The sequence below is a fragment of the Tachyglossus aculeatus genome, chromosome 2, assembly GCF_015852505.1.
Source record: "Tachyglossus aculeatus isolate mTacAcu1 chromosome 2, mTacAcu1.pri, whole genome shotgun sequence".
NCBI classification, from domain to species: Eukaryota; Metazoa; Chordata; class Mammalia; order Monotremata; family Tachyglossidae; genus Tachyglossus; species Tachyglossus aculeatus.
Genome location: NC_052067.1, coordinates 82,678,738 through 82,702,195, shown reverse-complemented (window position 1 = coordinate 82,702,195; position 23,458 = coordinate 82,678,738). Strand labels below are relative to the sequence as shown.

The window sequence follows — 23,458 nt, the reverse complement described above, 5'->3', positions numbered from 1 at the left end:
AGCCAGGAGGCAGATGCAGCAGTCAAGGCGGTTGGAGCAGTGTAGTAGCAGTTTGGCTGGAGAAGAATGGATGGATTTTAATCATATTGTTAAGGCAGAACTGACAGGATTTGGTGACAGATTGAATATGTGGGTTAAACGAGAGAGACGTCGAGGATATAACCAAGGTTACAGATTTGTATGACATGGAGGAGAGTGGTATTGTTTGCAGTGATGAGAAAAACAGGTGGAGGAAAGGATTTGGGTGGCAAGATGAGGAATTCTGTATTTACTGAGCGCTTACTGTGTGTACAGCACAGTACTAAGCGCTTGGGAAGCACAAAGCTGGCAACATATTGAGACGGTCCCTATCCTACAACAGGCTCACAGTCTAGAAGGGGGAGACAGACAACAAAACAAAATATGTAGACAGGTGTCCAAATCGTCAGAACAAATAGAATTAAAGCTATATGCACATCATTAACAAAATAAATAGAATAGCAAATATGTACAAGTAAAATAAATAGAGTAATAAATCTGTACAAATATATACAAGTGCTGTGGGGAGGGGAGGAGGTTGGGCAGAGTGGGGGGGATGGGGAGGAGGACAAAGGGGGTTCAGTCTGAGAAGGCCTCCTGGAGGAGGTGAGCTCAGTAGGGCCTTGAAGGGAGGAAGAGAGCTAGCTTGGCGGATGTTGGGAGGGAGGGCATTCCAGGCCAGGGGGAGGACGGGGGCCGGGGGTCGACGGCGGGACAGGCGAGAACGAGGTACAGTGAGGAGGTTAGCGGCAAAGGAGTGGAGGGTGTGGGCTGGGCTGGAGAAGGAGAGAAGGAAGGTGAGGTAGGAGGGGGCGAGGTGATGGACAGCCTTGAAGCCGAGAGTGAGGAGTTTTTGCTTGATTCGTAGGTTGACAGGTAGCCACTGGAGATTTTTGAGTAGGGGAGTGACATGCCCAGAGTGTTTCTGCACAAAGATAATCCGGGCAGCAGAGTGAAGTATAGACTGAAGCAGGGAGAGACAGGAGGATGGGAGGAGGCTGATTCAGTAATCCAGTCAGGATAGGATGAGAGATTGAACCAGCAAGGTAGCGGTTTGGATGGAGAGGAAAGGGCGGATCTTGGCGATGTACTGAACATTCTAAGTGTGAGGTGTCAGTGGGACATCCAAAGCAGACACGTCCTAAAGACAGGAGGAAATTGAGACTACAGAGAAGAGAGGTCAGGGCTGTAAGAGTATATTTGAGAATCATCTGCATAGAAATGGGAGTTGAAGCTGTGGGAGGATTACGGAGGGGCAGGCGGAGGAGACTCCTGCAAAAGGGACTGAGAAGGAGCAGCCAGAGAGATAGGAGGAGAAGCAGGAGAGGACGGTTACAATGAAGCCAAGGTTGGATAATTTCTCCAGGAGACGGGGTGGTTGTCAGTGTCAAATGCAGTCGAGAGGTTGAGGGGGATTAGGGTGGAGTAGAGGCTGCTAGATTTGTCGTGAGATTCCCAAGCGCTTAGTACAGTGCTCTGCACACAGTAAGCGCTCAATAAATATGATTGATGATGATTGGTGACTTTAAAGACAGCAGTTTCCATGGAGGGAAGGAGCCAGATTGGAGGGGCTCAAGGAGACCATTGGAGGAGAGAAAGGAAAGGTACATTCAACAAGCCACTACCTCCCCATCTTTGAAACCCTATTAAAATTGTATACTTTCCAAGTGGGCTTGCCCTGATTATTATTTTTCTTTTCCTATGGCATTTGTTAAGCACTTACTAAGCGCTAGGCACTGTACTGAGCACTGGGATATATACAAGATAATCAGGACACAGTCCCTGTTCCACATAGGGCACACAGTCTTAATCAGCACACAGTAAGCGCTCAATAAAGCCGACTGAATGAATCCCTTTATTCATTCGTTCATTCAGTCGTATTTATTGAGTGCTTACAGTATGCAGATCACATACTAAGCACTCGGGAGAGTACAGATGAGAGAGCTAAGGCACACAGATGCTAAGTAACTTAGCCAAGTGCCGGAGAAGTGATTAGAACCCAGGTCCTCACTTTTTCCACTAGCCTACTTCTCAACCCCTCATTTCCCCACTCTGTCTGCCCTCCCTTCTGCACTGGCTCAACATAGCTCTGTACGCTTTAATCACTTCGATACTCACCCCTCACGGCACTTATAGATATAGCCTACAACTCAGCTACTTCCCTATTTGTAATGTATGTTAATGTCTGCCTCCCCAACTAGACTGTAAGTTCCTTGAGAGCAGGGATCTTGCCTACTAACTCTATTGCACTGTACTTTCCTAAGCAATTAGTACAGTGCTCTGCACACCCTATGCAGCATGGACTAGAGGAAAGAGCACGGGCTTGGGCGCCAGGGGACCTGGGTTCTAATCCCAGCTCTGACACCTGCCTGCTGTGCGACCTTGGGCAAGTCACTTAACTTCTCTGTACGTCAGTTTTCTTTCATTCACGAAACAGAGGTTCAATACCTGCACTCCCTTCTACTCAGACTGTTTGCCCCATATAGGACAGGGACTGTGTCGAGCGTGATTGTCTTGTGTCTATCCCAGTGCTTAGAGAAATGCTTAACAAATAGCAATGAGAGATATCCATGAGCTCACAGGAGGCAATTTTTATGTAGGAGGGTCACTTTCTCCTAACATTTAAAACACCCCAGAATCAAAATGTTGGAAAAAATATTTAGTATTGTATTCCCCTCTCTCAACTCAACCTAGATGGAGTTCCATCTCAAATACTTCTAATGAAGCTGTTTATATAGTCTTGCTCATTAATCTTTTGCACAGCCTGTTTCCTTAATGGCATTACGATAAAAATCCATTTCTACAAATTAAACTAATTTTCTCCCAAACTTATCCTAAGGTGTGCAGATGGAGAACAACTGTTCACCATCCTCCATCCCCAACATACAGCAGAAGATAACACTATCCTCTAGACTGTAAGCTCACTGTGGGCAGGGAATGTGTCTGCTTATTTTAATACTGTATTTTCCCAAGTGCTTAGTATAGAGCAGAAGAGCAGCGTGGCTCAGTGGAAAGAGCACGGGCTTTGGAGTCAGGTCATGGGTTCAAATCCCAGCTCCGCAACTTGTCAGCTGTGTGACTTTGGGCAAGTCACAACTTCTCTGGGCCTCAGTTACCTCATTTGTAAAATGGGGATTAAAAATGTGAGCCCCATGTGGGATGACCTGATTACCTCGTATCCCCCCCAGCGCTTAGAGCAGTGCTTTGCACAGAGTAAGTGCTTAACAAATGCCATTATTATTATTATAGTGCTCTGCACACAGTAAATGCTCAAATACTATTGACCGACTGACCTCAGTCTCTCCGTGAAGGCAGAGATCATCTCTGTGAATACTTTTTCTTTCTATCAAGCGCTTAGGTCAATTTTGTACCTACAGTACAACATTGGCAGTTCCAACACCTTCAAACTTATCTGTCCTGCCCCAGCTCCTACTCATTTAGCTATTTGTGGTTCCACCTATAGACATCCTCCAACTTTTCTAAACCTTTTACAAACATGGGACCGAATTGGATCCCGTACTCTAATAGTACGCTTATTATTTGAAGGATGTTGTGTTAGTTCATCGTAAATAAATCATAACATAACACAATAAAAGAAATAAAAATTATTGTGATTGTGCTTTAAAAGTTTCCCCCAAATGGAAGATTGGTGACTGATATCTTTCTGGGCATCTCTCTGACACCATCTTAAGATCCCACTGCTCATGAACTCTTATTTTTCCCGGCATCATTTAAAAAAAAATCCTTCCAACTGTAGCAAATTCTGAACTCGATCCTATTCAATGTATCAAACAAGCAATGGCATTTACTGAGTGCTTATGGAGTGCAGAGCACTGCACTACTCCATTTATTTATTTTACTTGTACATATCTATTCTATTTATTTTATTTTGTTAGTATGTTTGGTTTTGTTCTCTGTCTCCCCCTTTTAGACTGTGAGCCCACTGCTGGGTAGGGACTGTCTCTATATGGTGCCAACTTGTACTTCCCAAGCGCTTAGTACAGTGCTCTGCACACAGTAAGCGCTCAATAAATACGATTGATTGATTGATTGATTGATTGATTGAGAGTACAATACAATAGAGTTGGTAGATACGATCCCTGCCCATAAGGAATCCCAGCTCAGCAACTTGTCTGCTGTGTGACCTTGGTCAAGTCAGTTGAATTCTCTGTGCTTCTGTTACCACATCTGTAAAATGGGGACTAAGACAGTGAGCCCCATGTGGAAAATGGACTGTGCCCAACAGATTACTTTACATCTACCCCAGTGCTTAGAACAGTGCCTGATACATAGGAAGCACTTAGCAAATACCATAAAGAAAAGGAGTTTACTTGCAGGAGAGGGAAGAGAGCTATTAAAATAAATTGCAGATAGAGAAAATGGCAGAGATAGCATATCTGTCATATGGCTTAAACTCAGCTTTTCAGTATACTCAATATAAGGGATGTACCCGGTAAGAGCTGTTACTTCATTTTTTTTCAAACTTTTCAGCACTCTTGCAAAGAGCAACTGCGCTTGCTGAGAGGAAAAAAAAGGCCAAAGCTAAACTTACATTTTGAAATTTCTATGATTTCTTACTCATTCAAGTTAGATTTCTTCTCCTTTTAACATACAACTTTCTATTTGCATGAGGTTTCAAAGGGGAGTAATAAAACCACGGGTGCAACTGCACAGCTACCTGCGACAGGAAGAGAGCCCAGCTGTGCCCAAAAGGCACTTTCAGTCTTTAATGGAGGAAGTGTGAAGTGAACTACCGTACTGGCCAAAGAAAGTCCCAACTGCTTGGCCCTGCAGCTTTAGGAGACACAGTAGCACTACCATCACTAACTTCTAATGTTTGAAATAAGCATCACCCATGCTCCCTTCCCTGCTAGGGACCACTCTGATCACCCTAGTTGGTCTCTTTTTTCCGGCGGGGACGGTGAGAACTTTCCACGGAGGGACACCGGAGAGGCCCAATAGGTTCGTTATCGACTTCCAAGGTTGGCCGCTTCCTCGCCTGTAGGAATAGGATCTTTATAGAAATGTCACAGGTGTGAATACCTTAACTTTGGATTCACGAAGCATATTAATTAAGGTCAGGGCAAGCTTCTAATGCTCCACATCCTAAGAAGCAACAGTTTCTCTGGGTTAAGACTCTAACTTGGACATCTGGACACATGGGCCTTGCTTTGGATTCCAGGGTCCAGCAGAAAATTTACTAAGTGGCCACGGGGAGAATCAGTTCCTTCCATGTGGTTTTCCCTTTGGACTAAATAGGGGCTGATAATACCCTACGAGACTGCTCTCAGTGAAATCTGAAGGATGCATTACTTTCCTATAAAGCCCTCTAGTTTCCCGAGCATGGTTCAGGCTGATCCTTGCATTAGGTTGGCTCTGTGGAAAACAATCAATCAATGGGATTTAATGGACACTTACTGTGTGCAAAGCACTGTATTAAGCACTTGGGAGAGCACATACAATAAGCTTCCAGTCTAAGAGGGTGAGACTGACATTTAAATAAACTGTGGATATGTAAGCAAGTCCTGTGGGGCTGAGGGTAGGGTGCATATCAAGGGATTAAAGAGTACAGATCCAAGTACAAAAACGATGAAGAAGGGAGAGGGAGTAGGGGAAATAAGGGCTCAGTCGGGGAAGGCCTCTTGGAGATGTGATTTTAACGAGGCTTTGAAGGTAGGGAGAGTGGTGCTCTGTCATTTATGAATGGGGAGGGAGTTCGGGCCAGAAGATGTGGACGAAGAGTCAGTGGCAAGATAGACAAGGTCGAGGTACAGGGAGTACATTGGAACTGGAGAATCGATGTGTGGGCTGGGTTGGAGCAGAAAATCACCGAGGAAAGATAATAGGGGGTTGATAGACTGAGTGCTCCAGAGCAGTACTCTTCCAAGCACTTAGTACAGTGCTCTGCACATAGTAAGTTCTCAATAAATACCACTGATGATGATGTTTGTAAGGAATTTCTGTTTGATGCAGTGGTGCAGTTTTTGAGGACTGGGGACATGTGAAGGAAACATTTTTCTGGAAAGATGATCTGGGTAGCAGAATGAACTAAGGACTGGATGGGGAGACAGGATCCTGTGTAGGGAGGCACAGGAGACAGGAAGGTCAACGAGGCTGTTACACAGTAATCAAGGAGGGATACAGTTGCTTGGATAAGCATAGTAGCCATTTGGATGGAGAGGAATGGGTGCATTTTAGCAATGGTATGAAGGTAAAACTGATAGGATTTAGTGACATTAAGTATTTGGGTTTAACGAGAGAGATGAGTCAGGGATAATGTCAAAGTAAAAGGTTTGGGAGATAGGAAGGACAGTGGTGTTGTCTGCAGTGATGAGAAAGACATGGGAAGGACAGGGCTTCAGTGGGAAGAGGAAAAGTTTTTGTTTTCGACATGCTAACTTTGAAGTTTAGACAGGTTGTCCAAGTAGAGATGTTCTGAAAGCGGGTGGAAATGTGAGATTGCAGAGGAGGAGAGAAGTCAGGGCGGGAGAAGTAGATTTGGGAATGACCCATGTAGAGATGGTAGGGGAAGTTGTAGGAGCAAATGAGTTCTCCAAGGGAGTGGGTGTAGATGGAGAATAGAAGGGGACCCAGAACTGATCCTTGAGGGGCTCCCAGTTAGGGGATCGGAGGCAGAGCAGCCTGCAAAAGAAACTGAGAAGGGATGGGCAAAGAAATAGGAGGAGAACCAAGAGAGGACAGTGTCCGTGAAGCCAAGGTTGGATAATGTTTCCAGGAGAAGGGGGTGGTCCATAGTGTCTAAGGCAGCTGAGTGGTCAAGGAGGATTAGAATGTAGTAGAAGCCACTGGATAAGGAAAGAAGGAGATTGTGGTGACAGAGAGGGCAGTTTCCATGGAGTGAAGGAAATGTTGACTTTTTGGAGAGTAACATTTTCAGGGGAACTATTTCAAGCAACTAAGTTCAGCAATGTAATTACATAAATTTGGTACTTCTGTAATGAGAGGAAGCTCACGCTAAGGAAAGCCCCTGTTTTAATTCATACACCTTGATGGGCACTAGCCACATGCCCAAAACTATTTTTTCCTCAGGAACACATCATATTTCATCCAGAACATGGTGGGTTGTCAGAAGATGATTCCTTAATCCTTTAACAGCGTCCTTTCCGAAACAAAGTGTAGAAACATTTGTTTGGAAGAACTGAATGTGCGATTAGTCTACTTGCGTTTGAGTATCTATCCTTAGCCTGACAACACAGTAGATTAAAAGGTGATCTTGGCAAAGAATGCAACTCAGTAGCATGCCCAGTGTGTTTCCTGGCTGCCCAAAGGATCTTGAGGATAGAAGGAAGTTCTGGAGGGCAGATGCAAATGAAGATGAAACAGCTCCTGCCCTCGAGGAGTTTCCTATCTAATGCTTCCCCATCTGTGTCTCAGTGTTCTACTTGGCTTCTGATAACTGCCTCATTGGCATCCGCTACATCTCATTTTGGCGAAGAGCTTAGTACAGTGCTCTGCACACAGAAAGCACTCAATAAATATGATTGAATGAATGAATCACTGTTCAAAGTGACAGGGAGAGTAACACAGAAGCAGCGTGACCTAGTGGAAAGAGCATGGGGCTGGGAGTTAAGACAAGCTCCTAATCCCAGCTCTGATACTTTGTTGTGTGATCTTGGGCAAGTCATTTAATTTCTCTCTGCCTCAGTTACCTCAGCTGTAAAGGGGGATTTAGACTTTAGCACTATGCGGGAGAAGGACCGTGTCCAATTTGATTAGCTTGTATCGACCCCAGCGGTTAGTACAGTGCCTTAACAAGTAGTAAGCACTTAAAAAATACTTAAAAAAATACTAATAATGCAATGCCACTGATAGATCAGGTCAAAGATCCATGCTGCCCAATGTTCGACTGCCAATAGTGGCACCAATGAATGGTTGTAATGGATGCACCTAGGCATGGGCTGTTGGGGAAAAGGGAAGTACAGTGCTGGAAGCTGGGGATCTAGGAGCCAGAGAAAAGTCAGTTTTTCAGCAGAGATGACCTCAGGCTCTTGGATATGAGGGGCGGCCATGCCTCCACTTTCTTTTTTGTCGAGGAGAGGTAGTATCATAGGATATGGAGGGAGAAGAGATGACCAAAGAGAATCTACGCAGCTGGGAGATTATCCAAGTGGGTGAGGTGGGGTGGAGAAGATCGTCGGTGGAATTGGAGGAATAAGTGTAAGTAGGTGGTTGGGTTGGGGTGAAGGAGTTGGGGGACATCAGGAACATCTGTGTGGATGCTGAAGTCCACAAGGATCAGAGAAGGAAGGTGAGAAAGGTAACAAAATCACTATGAAAACTGAACTGTCATCCATAAGGAGTTGAAGTGGCTCATAAAGGCAGAAGACATAGGCTACAGAGGGAGAAAAAGGGAAAGATGGATTGGGTGCGATGAAGGAAAATGGCATTGGGGGATGAGGAGTGGCCGACTCCTCCCCACATTCCCTGTGAGTCAAGAGGAGTGGGAGAAAGTGAGACCTCCGTGGGAGAGGGCATCATAGGAGATACAGTTGGTGGGAGTGAGCCTCGTATCTACGATGGCAAGAAGGAGTAGTGACTGGTTTAAGAAGTCATCAGAATGAAGGGATGTTTGGCTCTGATGGAGTATGGATTTCATTCTTCCTGGGGAAATGGGGTGAAAGACTCGAGGAGTGGATGACAACAGTAGTGAGAGTGGTTGGATGGGAGTGAGCTGATGGGGTGTGACGTTAGGGATGTAAGGTTTGGGGGGCAACAGAGAGGAGGACAAGGGAGACATAGAGCAGAGGGTAGGGGAGGTCTAGGTGAAGTTCTGTGGCTTTCAGTCATTCAATTCATTAATTCATTCAATCATATTTATTGAGCCCTTACTGTGTGCAGAACACCGTACCAGGCGCTTGGGAGAGTAAAATACAACAATAAATGGACACATTCCCTACCCACAACCAGCTTAGAGACTAGAGGCGGGGGAGACAGAAATTCACATAAATAAATTATAGATATGTACATAAGTGCTGTGGGGCTGGGAGGGTGGAAGAACAAAGGGAGCAAGTCAGGGTGACATGAAAGGGAGTAGGAGAAGAGGAAAGTGGGGGCTTAGTTTCCTCATGGAGGAAATGTGCCTTCAGTATGGCTTTGAAGCAGGGGAGAGTCTGTCAGATTTGAGGAAGGAGGGCGTTCCAGGCCAGAGGCAGGACGTGGGCTAGGGGTCGGCGGTGGGATAGGCAAGATTAGGGCACAGTGAGAAGGTTAGCAATAGAGGAGCCAAGTGTGTGGGCTGGATTGTAGTAGGAGAGTAGCAAGCTGAGGCAGGAGGGGGCAAGGTGGTGGAGTGCTTTAAAGTCAATGGAGATGAGTTTTTGTTTGATGCAGAGGTGGATGGGCAACCACTGGAGTTTTCTGGAGTGGGGTGACATGTCCTGAATGTTTTTTCAGAAACACGATCCGGGCAGCAGTGAAGAATGGACTGGAGTGTGGGGAGGCAGGAGGCCGGGAGCTCAGCAAAGAAGCTGACGCAGTAATCCAAGCGGGATAGGATGAGCGATTGTATTAACTAGGACCGAAAAGGTAATGCGACCCGAAGCTTCGGGGTCCAGTGGGCTGTGGTCTGATGACCAAGGAGAACACAGCACTGGATCCCAGCATCACTAACCACTGATCCATTTCTAACCTCTGAAATTTCATCCTGACCACAACCTTCTAACTTATCTTTTCTCCCACACCCTTACTCCCAGCCAAACTATTCTCTCCCTTCAAAGAGATGTCTGATTTCCAAGTGTTCTCAACTTATCCCAGGACTTCATAGCCCATTTGGACTTCCTACTCAACCTCCCTCTCTTGATGCAATCTTGCATTTCCTCCTACCTCCAGGACATCTCCATATAGATGTCCTGTTGGTAACTCAAGCTCAGTATGTCTAAATTTGAACACCTTTCCATCCCAGCAATCACCATACTGACACAGGCACTTGTCATATCCTGGCTTGACTACCGCGTCTGCCTTCTTGCTGATCTCCTTATCCCCAGTCTCTCCCTTTTTTTGGTTCATATTTCACTCTGTTGCTCGGATCATTTTTTCGAAAATATTGCTCTTCACCCATCTCCCCATTTCCAATGGTGGCCGCTTCCCTCCACATCAAGCAGAAACTCATGACACCTGATTGGAAGGCATTCAGTCAGCCTTACAATCACTTTCTTCTCTCGCTACACCCAAATTCACGCTCTTAGTGCTTCACAAGCTAACCTTCTCATTACCTCGTTCTCATCGTTCCCACTACAGGCTACTGGAGTTCACTCTCTCCCATACCTTCTTTCCCTTTCACATCTGAGAGACCACCCCTCTCCCCATATTCAAAGACCTTCTGAAATCATATCCCTTCCAGAAGGCCTTTCCCAAGTAATCTCTTCTCTCCCTCCCACCTTATATCACCCAACTATCTACCATTTCCATCCTTTCCCACACCTCAGCACTTCAGTACTCATGATATCCTGTAGCATTTATGTACTTATATATGTAACACTTCCTCCTACCCATAATTTCTCTAGGGTATCTGCTAGTTCTTTCAGGGTATGGCTCACACCTCTGAGCTTGGGAGAGCACAATAGATCAGTCCACTAATTCTACTGTTCTCTCCAAAGCTCTGGACACAGAAAGCACAGTAAGAGCTATAGATTAATTCACTAAAGGCTGGGGGAGGCTGAAGGTCCAATACTCAAAGCTCCACACCCTGGTGTTCTTATTAATACAATATATCCTTATTTATAGCAATACTGCAATAGCGTAACAATTACACATGCACTTTTCAAAGAAATAGTTTAAAACAAAAATGGTCAAAAGAATTCTGAGAAGGATACTTACCTTTAAAAACATCAGATACACATAATCGAAAGGGTTTTTCAGTAGCTCTCTGTGGAGACTTGAATGAATCTGGAGGAGAAAAAGATTCTTTTTCAATATCCCATAGTCTAAATGAATGCCAGCCTTCATTCTAAATTTCATAGTCATACTTGAAAGTATCCTAGAAAAACATCCCTTCGAATATAATGAATATTAAAAGTAAACGACATATATAAATTTTAAGCAGATAGTAATGCTTACCAATTTGCTCTAATAAACATAGTCCTTGATACCATTTTGTGAGTTCACTTGATTGAGATTTTGTAATTAGATTTTCACCACTGAGACCACTTGTGGGAATATAAGCTACATCACTCTCCTGTAAAGAAAAAATGATGAAATTCAACTAAGCCGTTAAAACAGAAATATGCATCATTATAATGCTAATATGTTTAAGGAAAACACAAATGTACTAATTGTGCCTTCTCAAGTTCTCAGAAACTGACCTTCTAGTCCCTACATATAAACAGAATTTATTTAGTGACAAAAAAAATCCTGTGATGAAATAGCAATGTAAAATGTACAAGAAGTTGGATTTTTTTGTGCACATCTCAAACAATCAATTGAGGGTATTTATTGAGTGCTTACTATATGCACAGCACTGTACTAACACTTGTGAGAGTAAAATAAAACAGAACTAGCAGACACGTTCCCTGTCCACAATGAGCTAACACTCTAGAGGGGAGAAGGGCATTACTATAAATCAATCAATCGTATTTATTGAGCACTTACTGTGTGCAGAGCACTGTACTAAGCGCTTGTGAAGTACAAGTTGGCAACATATAGAGACAGTCCCTACCCAACAGTGGGCTCACAGTCTATAAATAACTGATAAGATATAATTATCATCATCAATCGTATTTATTGAGCACTTACTATGTGCAGAGCACTGTACTAAGCGCTTATGCAAGTATAGTGCACTTTATTCTGTTATAACATGTTTACATCATTTGGTTTGTATTTAACACAAAGAATTGGGAATGTTCTCACAACCTGGCTGTTCTTATACAACACAATCTACAAATTGACACAAGTATATCTGGTATATGAAGAAACGTCTGTATGTATGTTAGTTACGTATGCTGCTTTGCTTCCCAGCCTCTGGCTCGGTTTAATTATTGTCCCACGTTGGGTAGGGACTGTCTCTATATGTTGCCAACTTGTACTTCCCAAGCGCTTAGTACAGTGCTCTGCACACAGTAAGCGCTCAATAAATACGACTGATTGACCATACTTCGTGTTGGCGCTTTTGCAACTTTACTGTATTTAGTAAAGAAAGAAGGGAGGTAGTGTGGCCTAGTACAAACAGCAAGGGGAAATGTCAGGAATCCCGGGCTCCAGTCCTAGCTCTGCCATTAGCCTTCCAGACTCACCTCGTAGTGCCTTGTCCTCAATTCTTCCAACTCCAAACTTTGTCTCACTCCCTTCCTTCTGCCAGGAAGCCTCTTTTCCCTTCATATCTGCCAGACCATAGCTCTCCTGGTCTTCAAAGTCCATCGGAAATCCTATCTCCTTCAAGGAAGCTTTCCCTGATCAACTGTTTTTTCTCCTCAGGTTGCCTCCTCCCTAAAATGCTACATATGGACCTATCTTTAGTTCATTTCTTTATATTAATCTCTCTCTCCCTCTCTAGACTGTAAGCTCATTGTGGGCAGGGAATGTGTCAGTTTATTGCTATGCTGTACTCTCCCAAGCACGTAGTACGATGCTCTGAACACAGTAAGCACTCGATACAACAGAATGAATGGATGAATATCATCATTATTTGTTTGCGCCAGCTTTGCAGTTTTGCACTCACTAACTCTCACTGCACTTTTGTGCACATTTTATATATGAGTTTTTCCTCCTATTTGTAAGTTTCTTTCTGTCTCTCTCCCCAGTTAGGGAGGCAAGGATCATGTCTTGTACTGCATTCTGCACACAGTAGACAGTGACTGCAACGCGGTCACATCTGGCTCGCCGGAGGACCACTCCCACTGAATATCTTGCAGCAGGATATCAAAAGGCAAATAAAAGGATCACAATATCAAGACGCAATCTCAAAAACAGAGACAGGTCCTGTTCAGGACCAACATGCAAAACCATTTCTACCACATTAGGGACGTGTACATATCCAGTGCTTAGAACAGTGCTTGACACACAGTAAGCACTTAAATATTATCATTATGAGGATGGCATTTGTTAAGCGCTTACTATGCGCCAAGCACTGTTCTAAGCACTGGGGAGGTTACAAGGTGATCAGATTGTCCCACGTGGGGCTCACAGTCTTAATCCCCATTTTACAGATGAGGTCACTGAGGCACAGAGAAGTCAAGTAACTTGCCCAAAGTCACATAGCTGATCAGTGGCAGAGCTGGGATTAGAACCCAAGACCTCTGACTCCCAATCCCGTGCTATTTCCACTAACCCACACTGCTCCTCTTATAAATGATTTACATCCTGCTTTGCCAATGTACTGGCAGTACCTGGCATTCATTCAATCAATCGTATTTATTGAGCGCTTACTGTGTGCAGAGCACTGTTGCTCTGAAATACGATTACGATTCTAAATACGATTGATTGATTCATTCATTAAAACTGATTGAGAAGAGCCACTCTGTTACAGTCACCTATTACAAATATTCTCTTTAAAAGCAACGGTGCAAATCATGGAATCAAAGAGTTCCAGAGAAGCAGCATGTCAATCAATTAATCAATCAATTGTATTTACTGAATGCTTACCATGTGCAGAGCACTCATTAGCATCATGTACTAAGCGCTTGGGAACATCAGTATAGCAGAATTGATAGACATGCTCCCTGCCCATATCAGTGTCCTAGTGAGACGAGCATGGGCCTCAGAGCCGGAAGACCTGGGTTCTAATTTTGGCTCTGCCACTTACTAATTTACCTACCAGTTACCTGCTGTGTGACCTTGGGTAGGCCGCTTAACTTCCCTGTGCCTAAATTACCTTATCTGTCAAATGGGGATTAAATCCTCCTCCCTCAGTCTTAGACTGTGAGCCCCTTGTGGGATAGGGACTATGTCTGATGATCTCGTATCCACCCAAGCACTTAGCTCAGCACTTGGTACATAGGAAGACCCTAACAAATACAATTATTAATTATTTACCTAAAAATCATGTAATTCACCCACTGATTCCAGCTGGACAGACTCTAAATTATCCCAAATAGCTGTCTCTCAGTTCTGCAAATCATCCAGAGTAAGCGATTTCTGAATCTCTTAATTAATCTCTTGATTAAGTTTCTGAGTCTTCCTGTAGAGGATAATTTTTAGTTTACCCTAATCCTTGCTGATGTAATTTATATGTAAATAGTCTTGTTTTGTCCTTTGTGGAAATGCAGTAACCCATCATATTTTAAAAATGGTCTTTCATTCCCATCCCCAGTCTTCTCTCCAACCACCTACTCTTCTAACTTCTCTTTAGCCCAGGCATGTCAATTCCAGATATTTGTAAGCCTCCAGGCTGCATTTTTTAGCGGTTAAATTACTAACAAATCCTTGGTAAACACTATTATCATTACAAAACAAACTGAAATTAAATTGTTCAACAGCACTACAATTGTCTTGCAGATAGGGTAAGCACATAAAACTTTCTTTTACCAAGGTGTTTTCTTATACAGTTGTAAATGATTTTAAGAGAGAAAGAGAAATGTGTGCTTTAACATCCCCCAGATTCTATTGTGGGGCTTGGGGGTGCACATGAAAAGCATAAATAATAATAATAATAACAGCATTTATTAAGCACTTACTATGTGCAAACCACTGTTCTAAGCGCTGGGGAGGTTACAAGGTGATCAGGTTGTCCCATGGGGGGGGGCTCAGTCTTAATCCCCATTTTACAGATGAGGTAACTGAGGCACAGAGAAATTAAGTGACTTGCCCAAAGTCACACAGCTGACAATTGGCGGAGCCGGGATTTGAACCCATGACCTCTGACTCCAAAACCCGTGCTCTTTCCACTGAGCCACGCTGAACAAGCGCAGGATTTAGGTGCCCTAAGTCCTGGCTGAGCTGGGATGACCAGGTCTGACCCCAGTCCACTGCTCAATCCCCAGAATACAACACCTACTCAATTACTGAAAATGAGGACAAAAAAGTAGAAGAAAAAAGTAAGGAGAAAAGGCAGAGCACCATAGCCAAAGTACACTCAAAAGTCTGAACTGAAGGTATGTCTTTTACTTTTAAAAGGGGCCTAATTCTAATTCTTAACTGGAGCAACTGGTTTCAAAGCAACCGAGTAGCGTTCATTTCCTCTCAGGAGAACTTAGCTTCAGTTTTATGGATTCAGATAAATGTGTCATTTAGTCAAAAAAAGAACGAATAAAACAATCTTACCTTAAAACCAGCTTGCTTAAGAAACTGCCCAAGTTTACCGATAATTTCCTGAAACCTTTCCTCTTGCCAATTAACCTGGTGGAGACATGATACAACATTGAAAAGATGCTACAGTAGCTGTGGCTGTTGAGTGTCCACTGGGTCAGTGCACTCTGAGTGTTTGGAAAGTACAAAACAAGCAGTACAGTCCCTGCCCATAAGGATCTTACCCTCCAACTGGGGAGACATAAAGTTATTTACGGAGTAATCAAATAATTAAATGTACAATTGAACACACACATCCACATATATGTTGGATCACTATAAATAGGGAAATATTTGTGGCATTTATTAAGCACTTACTATGTGTCAAACACTATTCTAAGCACTGGGGTTGGTACATGTTAATTAGGTCGGACACAGTCCCTGTCCTGCATGGGGTTCACAGTCTAGGTAGAAGGGAGAAGAGGTATTTAATCATCATTTTACAATTGAGGAAAATGAGACAGAGAAATGAAATTACTTGCACAAGGTCACACAGAGGGGTTCAGGAGCTAGAGATGACTGATAGGTTTATAAAGCCTGGGATGCTGGGAATTAGTTGGAGAAGACATTTCGGAGGAGGTGAACTTTAAATACTTGGAGGACTGTAATCTGTTGAGTTTTGGGGGTGGGGGAGGGAGGGAGGAAAAGGGGGTGGTTCCAAGCTGGGGAAGCAGCATAATTGAAAAGAAAAAGTCTAGAGTGAGTTAGGTTAGTTTATAGACGAAAGGAAGAAAATAGGTTGAGTAGTATTAGGTGAAAAGCATAGGTATGTAAGGTAGGGTGAGTTGGGAACAATTTTTTTCTATGGTATTAAGAGTTTACTCTATGCCAGGTACTGTACTAAGCGTTGGGTAGATACAAGCTAATCAGGGTTAGACAGAGTCCATAACCCACATGGTTCTCGCAGCCTTAATTCTTATTTCACAGATGAGGCAACTGAGGCAGAGAGAAGTGACTTGCCCGAGGTCACAAAGCAGACAAGCGGAAGAGCAAGGATTAGAAGAACCCTGGTCCTCAGACTCCCAGGCTAATAAACCATGCTGTGACGTTTCATTGCTTGATGTGAAGGGACATAATAAAGATAACGGATCATGACGATGATGATTATAAACTGTAGTATTTGTAATTTGTTAAGCACTTAATGTGTGTGCCAAGCACTGTACTAAGCGCTGGTGTAGATAATGCATAACCAGGTCCCACACGGGGGCTCACAGAGGGAGAACAGATTTTGAATCCTCATTTTATATGCGAGGAAACTGAGGCATAGGGAAGTTAAGTGACTTGCCCAATGTCATCCAGCAGGCACGTGGCAGAACTGGCATTAGAACCAAGGTCCACTGACTTCTGGGACCATGCTGTTTCCATTAGGCCGCCCTGTGAGTGTTTGCTGCTGCCTGATGTGAAGGGGCATGGAGAGTCAGTGGAGGATTTTGATGAGTGGAGAGATGTGAGTTGTGTGGTACGGCAGGAAGATGACTCTTACTGCAGTGGGTGGTACAGATTAGGGAAGGGAGAGGTTGGAGGCCTGGAGAGAGCCCAGCGAGGAGACACATACAATAGTCTAGTTGTGAGATGACCAGAGAGTCTACCAGAGCACGAGTTGCTTGGAAAGGAAAAGGCTGATCGGCGACATGTTGTATAGGAAGAACTGGCAGGATTTGGCAATGGAATAAAAATTGAAAAGACAGCCAGAGTCGTCCAGGATGACACTGAGGTTGTGGGTTTCTGGGACAAGGAGGACAGTGGTGTTATTGGCTGAGAGAGGAAAGTTCAGAGGAGGAGATTGAGAAGAGAAAATGAGCAATTCGGTTTCAGATGGCTTAAGTTTGAGGTACCCAAAGGACATCATTCATTCAACCACTCATTGGGTGCTTACAGTGTGCAGAGCACTGTACTAAGTGCTTGGGATAGCACAATACAACAGTGAATAGATACATTCCCTACCCACAACAAGCTTTCAGTCTAGAGGGGGACTCTAATGCTCTGTGGAGATGAACTCTTTTATCCAGGTCAAAGGTTCCATAATTTCTCTTCACACTGCATAGTACACATTTTCATAACACTGGCCAGTTCATTCAATCAATCAATCGCATTTATTGAGCACTGTCTGTGTGCAGAGCACTGTACTAAGCGCTTGGGAAGTATAAGTTGGCAACATATAGAGACAGTCCCTACCCAACAGTGGGCTCACAGTCTAGAAGGGGGAGACAGAGAACAAAACGTATTAACAAAATAAAATAAACAGAATAGATATGTACAAGTAAAATAGAGTAATAAATACGTACAAACATATATACATATGTACAGGTGCTGTGGGGAAGGGAAGGACGTAAGGTGGGGGGGGATGGAGAGGGGAAGGAGGGGGAGAGGAAAGAGGGGGCTCAGAACTCATTCTACACACACTTTCACAGACGCAGGGTACAGCCAATCCCTCTTATCGAATGAGGTCCCCCCCAGGATGGAAATTTTCCTGCCTAAATCTTTTCTTCATCTTTGTGGAGATGTCCTGGAGGCAAGAGGAAACGTGGGGCTGCTGGTTAGACGAGAGGTCAGGGTAAGAGAGGGAGACTTGGGAATCAGCCCCAGAGAGGAGGTAGCTGAAGCCACTCGGGTGGATGAGTTGGTCGAGAGAGAGGTAGTAGAGAGAGAAGAGTAGGAGGCCAGAACAGAGTCTTGAGGGAACACTGACAGTTAAGGGATGAGACGCAAAAGTAGAACGAGGGAATAAAACTGAGAAGGGGCCGTCAGAGCAGTAGGAGAGCTAGATTATGACCGCGTCAGCAAAAACGAGGCCCAAAAGTGTTTCAAGGAAGAGATGAGACGTCAAGGAGGTAGCTGGACTGAGTAGAGCCCAGGGGATTTCACTAGATGGGGAAAAGATACCTGCTCTCCCTATCTCTGGGTGGGAAAGACCATTTCTGATCTGATTACTTGGGATCTGGTCCAGCCTTTAGCCCAGGGCTTGTCACACAGGAAGCACTTAACTATAAACCACTGAATACCACCGTTTTATCAACCTTAGGCAAGCACTAATAATAATAATAATAATGATGGCATTTATTAAGCACTTACTATGTGCAAAGTACTGTTCTAAGCGCTGATGTTTCAGTGAAACTTTAAGTGCAACATCCCCGAAAAATACTGTGCTCTGGACGGTGGGCATTTATTGTGCTGTTGTAATACTGCTTGTGAATGCTGAGAGCACAATGGAACAAAGAGTGTTCCTTGTTCAAAAGTTTCTTCCTGAGTGATAGGAGGGAACGACCTGTCATGAAATAAAACTATGAGCCACCTGATCCATTTTATTTACTGCAACCACCAGCTGAGTGACTCCGAGAGAGCGAACCAACAAGCCATGTTCTCTTGTCTGTCCTCCAGTCTCAAATCCAGCTTCAAACTCTCCCGTGCTGGCATCCACAACCAGGACAGCAACATCAGCCTAAATAGAGGTGAAAGGACACAAAAAAAGTGTAAGCTTTTTTTTTTGGAAGCTTGTCTATCTCTTCCCTGCAACTCCCTCCAAGTGAGAGTGGCAGTTTCCTTCCACCCTACTTCCTCTAAACTGCAACTCTTCAAAGTCCCAGCTCACCAAATTCACCCACCGCACTGTTAAATGTTTGTTTACTGTCCATACACTCCTCTCTTATGTTTCTCAGATTGTAAACTGCTTGAAGGGTGGACCCTATCTTTTCTCACTTTGCAAATTACCCATCACAACACCATACGCAAACTGGCACTTAGATGCTTTTAAAGATGCACCATTAGAGACTCTCAGTGGAAAAAGTCAGTGGAGAAAGACTGAATGGTAAGTAGCTTGAAAAGGAAAGGATGCTATGTCTTCACCTTATCCAAATGTTACCCATCTTTGTTTCACACAGGAAAACTTCTAAATTATATAAACTTTAAAAAATTACATATTTTCCCAAAATTCATACTTTACTGTGGAGCATAAAGCCTTACTAAAGAATAGAGCAACACTTTTTTCCTTCTCAATTTTCTGGATCTAAATTTTGACAAGGAATGTCTTGTCAGAATAATGCTTTATTGGAGTATACGGCTGAGTTGAAATACTTGACATATGACCATTATATTTAGTGGATTTACTACTATTTATTACTATTTAATAAATATGTATTTACCCATGGTGAGGCAACAGTGTAAATCAGCTACTCTTTTCTTGTTCTGGTTAGCAGAGAGGGATTTAGCCACGAAGGCAAAAATGAGTTGGAAGTAAATATTACACCTATTTTTCATACAAAGGGGGAACTCTCTCCTGGCATCCAATGAGCAAAATTATACTTAAGAGGCTGAGTACTAAAAAGATGCATTTTCTGGATCATCTGTTGTACTGTACTCTCCCAAGCACTTAGTATAGTTCTCTGCACATTCTAAGTGCTCAGTAAATACCACTGAGTGATCGATTATGCCAAAAGTCAGGAAGTGGTTCAAAGCTGAAGACAATTTATTCTCACATAGGTAACTGCACATGGCCTAAAACAAATTACACTTGGCCAAAAGTAAATCGTTCGCAGAAGTTTTAAAATTTCAATTCACCAGTCCTCTGAAGCTGTGCTGTAGCTCCTTAATCTACAACTGCCCCATATACAAGTTGCCTTACTTTCTTGACACTGCAAGAAGTAGTAGAAGGCAGTCGAACTATGTGTATGGGTCTGAGGATCTTTTATCCTTTCTGCATATCTCCAGATAACATAAATTCTGTAGGATCATTTGATTTTCCCTTGCACATCTCCAACTGTGACACCACAGGTATATTTTTAAGAGCTGAATCTCACAGACTTTCCAGAGAGGATATATGGTACAGGTGTGTTACTGTTGAATACTACTGAGGACTGAAAATGATTTCCACTTCATCAGGGGCCAAACTGGAGTCATAAATGTTACCGTTGAGAAATAATTTATCAAGGAGACAAAAGTTTCTCATTTATTCTCTGAAAATGTCCTGCTTTATTCTCACACTATCCCTGTGAGATAGATGGGTGGGACTGGCATAATGATACCTTTTTATAAGTGGGGAAACTCAAACATGATTTCAGGTGACTCATCCACAATTGAACCTTACTCAGGGGCAGGCCTGGGCTGCCCAATTCCTTGTTCTTTCCGCTACACGCCCTGTCCCGAGGAAATCAGTGCAGAGGGCACACATTGGCATTTTTGTTTCTGTTCACAACTGCCGTTCCAGATTATTCAGGTAGGCTTTATGGAGTTTGTTCAATCTGCAGCTAACTACCAAATGGTAACTGACCCACGGGGGAAAAAAATATTCAGGCATGATTAGTGGTTCACTTTGGAAGTCACTAGGTCCTGAAAATGAGAGAAGCTGAATTCTAACTTTAAATATAAAAAGTCACAAGCAACCCCCTAAAGAGTTGAGCTGAATCACAGTCAACAGATTTTCCACCACTTTGTTTACTGTGAAGTTAAACAAATACACATTTGTTTCTTTGCAATGGAATGGAAAAGCTCTTTTCAGTTCAAAAACAAGCTCACGGAAAATGCTATTTAATTCAGTTACTTTTCTTCTTAAAATACATTTAAAAACTACGGGCCCGTGGCTGCAAATTCAATTTCTCAGAAGCCTCACAATCCCAAGAAGCAGAATCGATTTCGTACCTGGGCGGCTCCTGTAATCATATTTGGAATGAAATCCTTATGACCTGGTGCATCCATCAGCGTAATAACTTTAGTCTTGGTTTCGAACTTTGTCATACCCACATCCATTGTTACTCCCCTTGAAGTAAATACATACATATTAGAATGCCGTTTTAAAATAATCCTGCTAGGCGAAACAGAAAATATTGAAATCGGAGGGCCCCGAAGGGAAGGCTAAGGAATCAAAGTCAGGACACATTGCATAGGTATGATGAAGGAAGGACAGCATTGGACAAGACACAGTTTTTCTATCCATTATTCCTTTGCTCCATCGTTCATAGCAACATATTCAATCACATCATATTTATCGAGTACTTCCTGTGTGCAGAGCACTGTACTAAGCGTTTGGGACAGTACAATAACAGAGCTGGTCAACACGTTCCCTTCCCACAATGAGCTAAGGTAACATTTGTTAAAGAAGTTCTACAATAACCTAATTCAGAAAACAGGAATTGACTGAAGAAGACCTAAGTGGAACGAAGAAAAGGGGAATTAACCAGCCACCCCACCTTACCCTCTAAGGACCCAGTCCTGGAGACGTGGAATCCAAGGGTAGGGAGAATCCAAAGTCCACTCCAGACTTCAAGATCTGGAAACCCCTACCCAAAATTTTACGGGCCGATCAGGCCAATCCTAAAGATTCCTTGGGAATTTGGGCCTGCCCGTAAGCTGGCCACAATATCTGCTTCAGTCCAAAGGCAGGGTTCTCCTAGGCTCCCCAGATGCAGGCGCATCCAGTCCCAGGATGGGCCTGAAACCAATCCAGCCTCCCAGAAATCCTTCAAATCCGGGTCGTCTGGGATCACTATGGACTCTTCCTCCTCATCTTCCTTTTCGCCTGACTTTCATTCAATCAATCAATCAATGGCATATATTGAGTGCTTAATGCATACAGAGTACTGTATATTAAATACTTGGGAGAGCGCAATACAATAGCATTGATACACCAAATCCCCACCCACAATGAGCTTAAGGGTGGTGGTGGGGGGGGGGGGGTGAAGGGGTTGGAGGAGATGGACTTTAAAATAAATTACAGAAAGCAAAAGTGGCAGAGTATAACAATATGTATATACATATAACAATATGTATAACAAATGCCACGGGGAGGACAAGTACCCAAATGCTTAAAGGATAGAGGCTTAAGTGCCACAGTTAATTTACGTTTGCAATACTGAATAGGGTTCTTACCTTTAACTCACCCTACTATCCTCCCCTACACACTCCCTCTGCCACACTCATACACACATACTCTTCTCCTTTCTTCACTATTACTCTCCAAAAGAAGACAGTTTTTGCTATATAGTAGGAAGTCTTTGATCAACTCTTTGGTTCACAAAACCTCAGGAGACTATGCAGAGGCCCCAGGGTGTTCAAGCAGGAGAAGACTATAGGGCCCCTCTGTCAACTAAATTCCCTTAGACAGATTTAAAGAGACAGTTCAAAACGGAGACAGACCAATAGAGATGTCAGGAAGTAAAGCTAAGGAAACACACCCCAAGTACTGAGACACTGTGTTTGAAAAAAGAACAATTCTACAGCATGTTATTCAGGAATTTCCTTTCCTTTTTAGCAAAATAAATGACGTTTTACAATATCACGTTTTTTTTTCCAAAGCTGTTAATTCATCATTTGAAATTGATCTGAAAATATGGTGAAAATAAAACTACCTTTCTCTTTCTTCTCCAGTCTCATCCAGGACCCATGCATATGCAAATGAAGCTTTTCCGGCCTTTTTAGATTCCTCCTCATATTTATGCATAGTTCGTTTGTTCACATTACCCAGAAGATACAGCAAATGGCCCATGAGAGTACTTTTCCCAGCGTCAACATGACCTATGAAAACATTGCTTCCACATTAATGTTCAAGATCTGATTGAAATACTTGCCAAGGGATGTCTGCTTCATACTGACGTGTCCCCCTTACAAGAGTGTGCCTTTTTTTGAAACAGATGCTTAAAATAGCTGCCCACAGCGAAGGAAAATTACATCTTTTCTAGAAAGGCCGAGAAGGGGTTGATAGTCTTTGGCTTATTTTTCAACCCCGTCGATTCAGGTTTATAAACCATACCAAGATCAAGACATGTTAACTACCACGAAAACGGTTTTGGAAGAATCTCCTACAGCCTTCCAGTGAAAGAGGCTATTTGTTTGCATGTCCTCCCCAGGAGGAGACATGATACATGCAGAATTTCAACCCGCACCGTTCAGCCAGAGAGCTGGGCTGTTTTGAAATAGCATCTACCGGGAATTAAATGGAAGTGGAAGAGGCATTACCTATTACCACTAAATTGAGCAGCTGTTTTCCTCCTTGCCTCTTCTCCAGTTCGGCTTTCACATCTATTTGCGGTTTGGATTTGCCAGGCTTCTTCACTGAAGCTGGAGTTATGTTCGGCTCTGCCTCCAAAACACTCGAACCAGCAACGGGGACATCTTCGCTAGAAGGTCCTTTCTGAGGTGTATGGAAACTGTGGCCATTTTCTTCAGCAGTCACCCTATGGAAAGCAGAGTTTGGGAGAAAAAGGTGTGTTACCAG

At 43.4% G+C, this 23,458-nt stretch overlaps 1 protein-coding gene across 3 annotated transcripts in view; it reads right to left on the bottom strand.

Moving 5' to 3' along the window:
• HBS1L (HBS1 like translational GTPase) overlaps positions 1 to 23,458 on the bottom strand; it is a 118,117-nt gene that overhangs the window by 15,065 nt on the left and 79,594 nt on the right. For all 3 annotated transcript variants that reach the window (XM_038759951.1, XM_038759944.1, XM_038759952.1), the window contains 7 exons: positions 23,200 to 23,417; positions 22,593 to 22,758; positions 20,887 to 21,004; positions 18,548 to 18,694; positions 15,232 to 15,306; positions 11,095 to 11,212; positions 10,855 to 10,923 (listed from right to left, as the gene is read on the bottom strand). In XM_038759951.1, the coding sequence (XP_038615879.1) occupies positions 10,855 to 10,923; positions 11,095 to 11,212; positions 15,232 to 15,306; positions 18,548 to 18,694; positions 20,887 to 21,004; positions 22,593 to 22,758; positions 23,200 to 23,417 (911 nt within the window). The remainder of the gene's footprint in view (positions 1 to 10,854; positions 10,924 to 11,094; positions 11,213 to 15,231; positions 15,307 to 18,547; positions 18,695 to 20,886; positions 21,005 to 22,592; positions 22,759 to 23,199; positions 23,418 to 23,458) is intronic.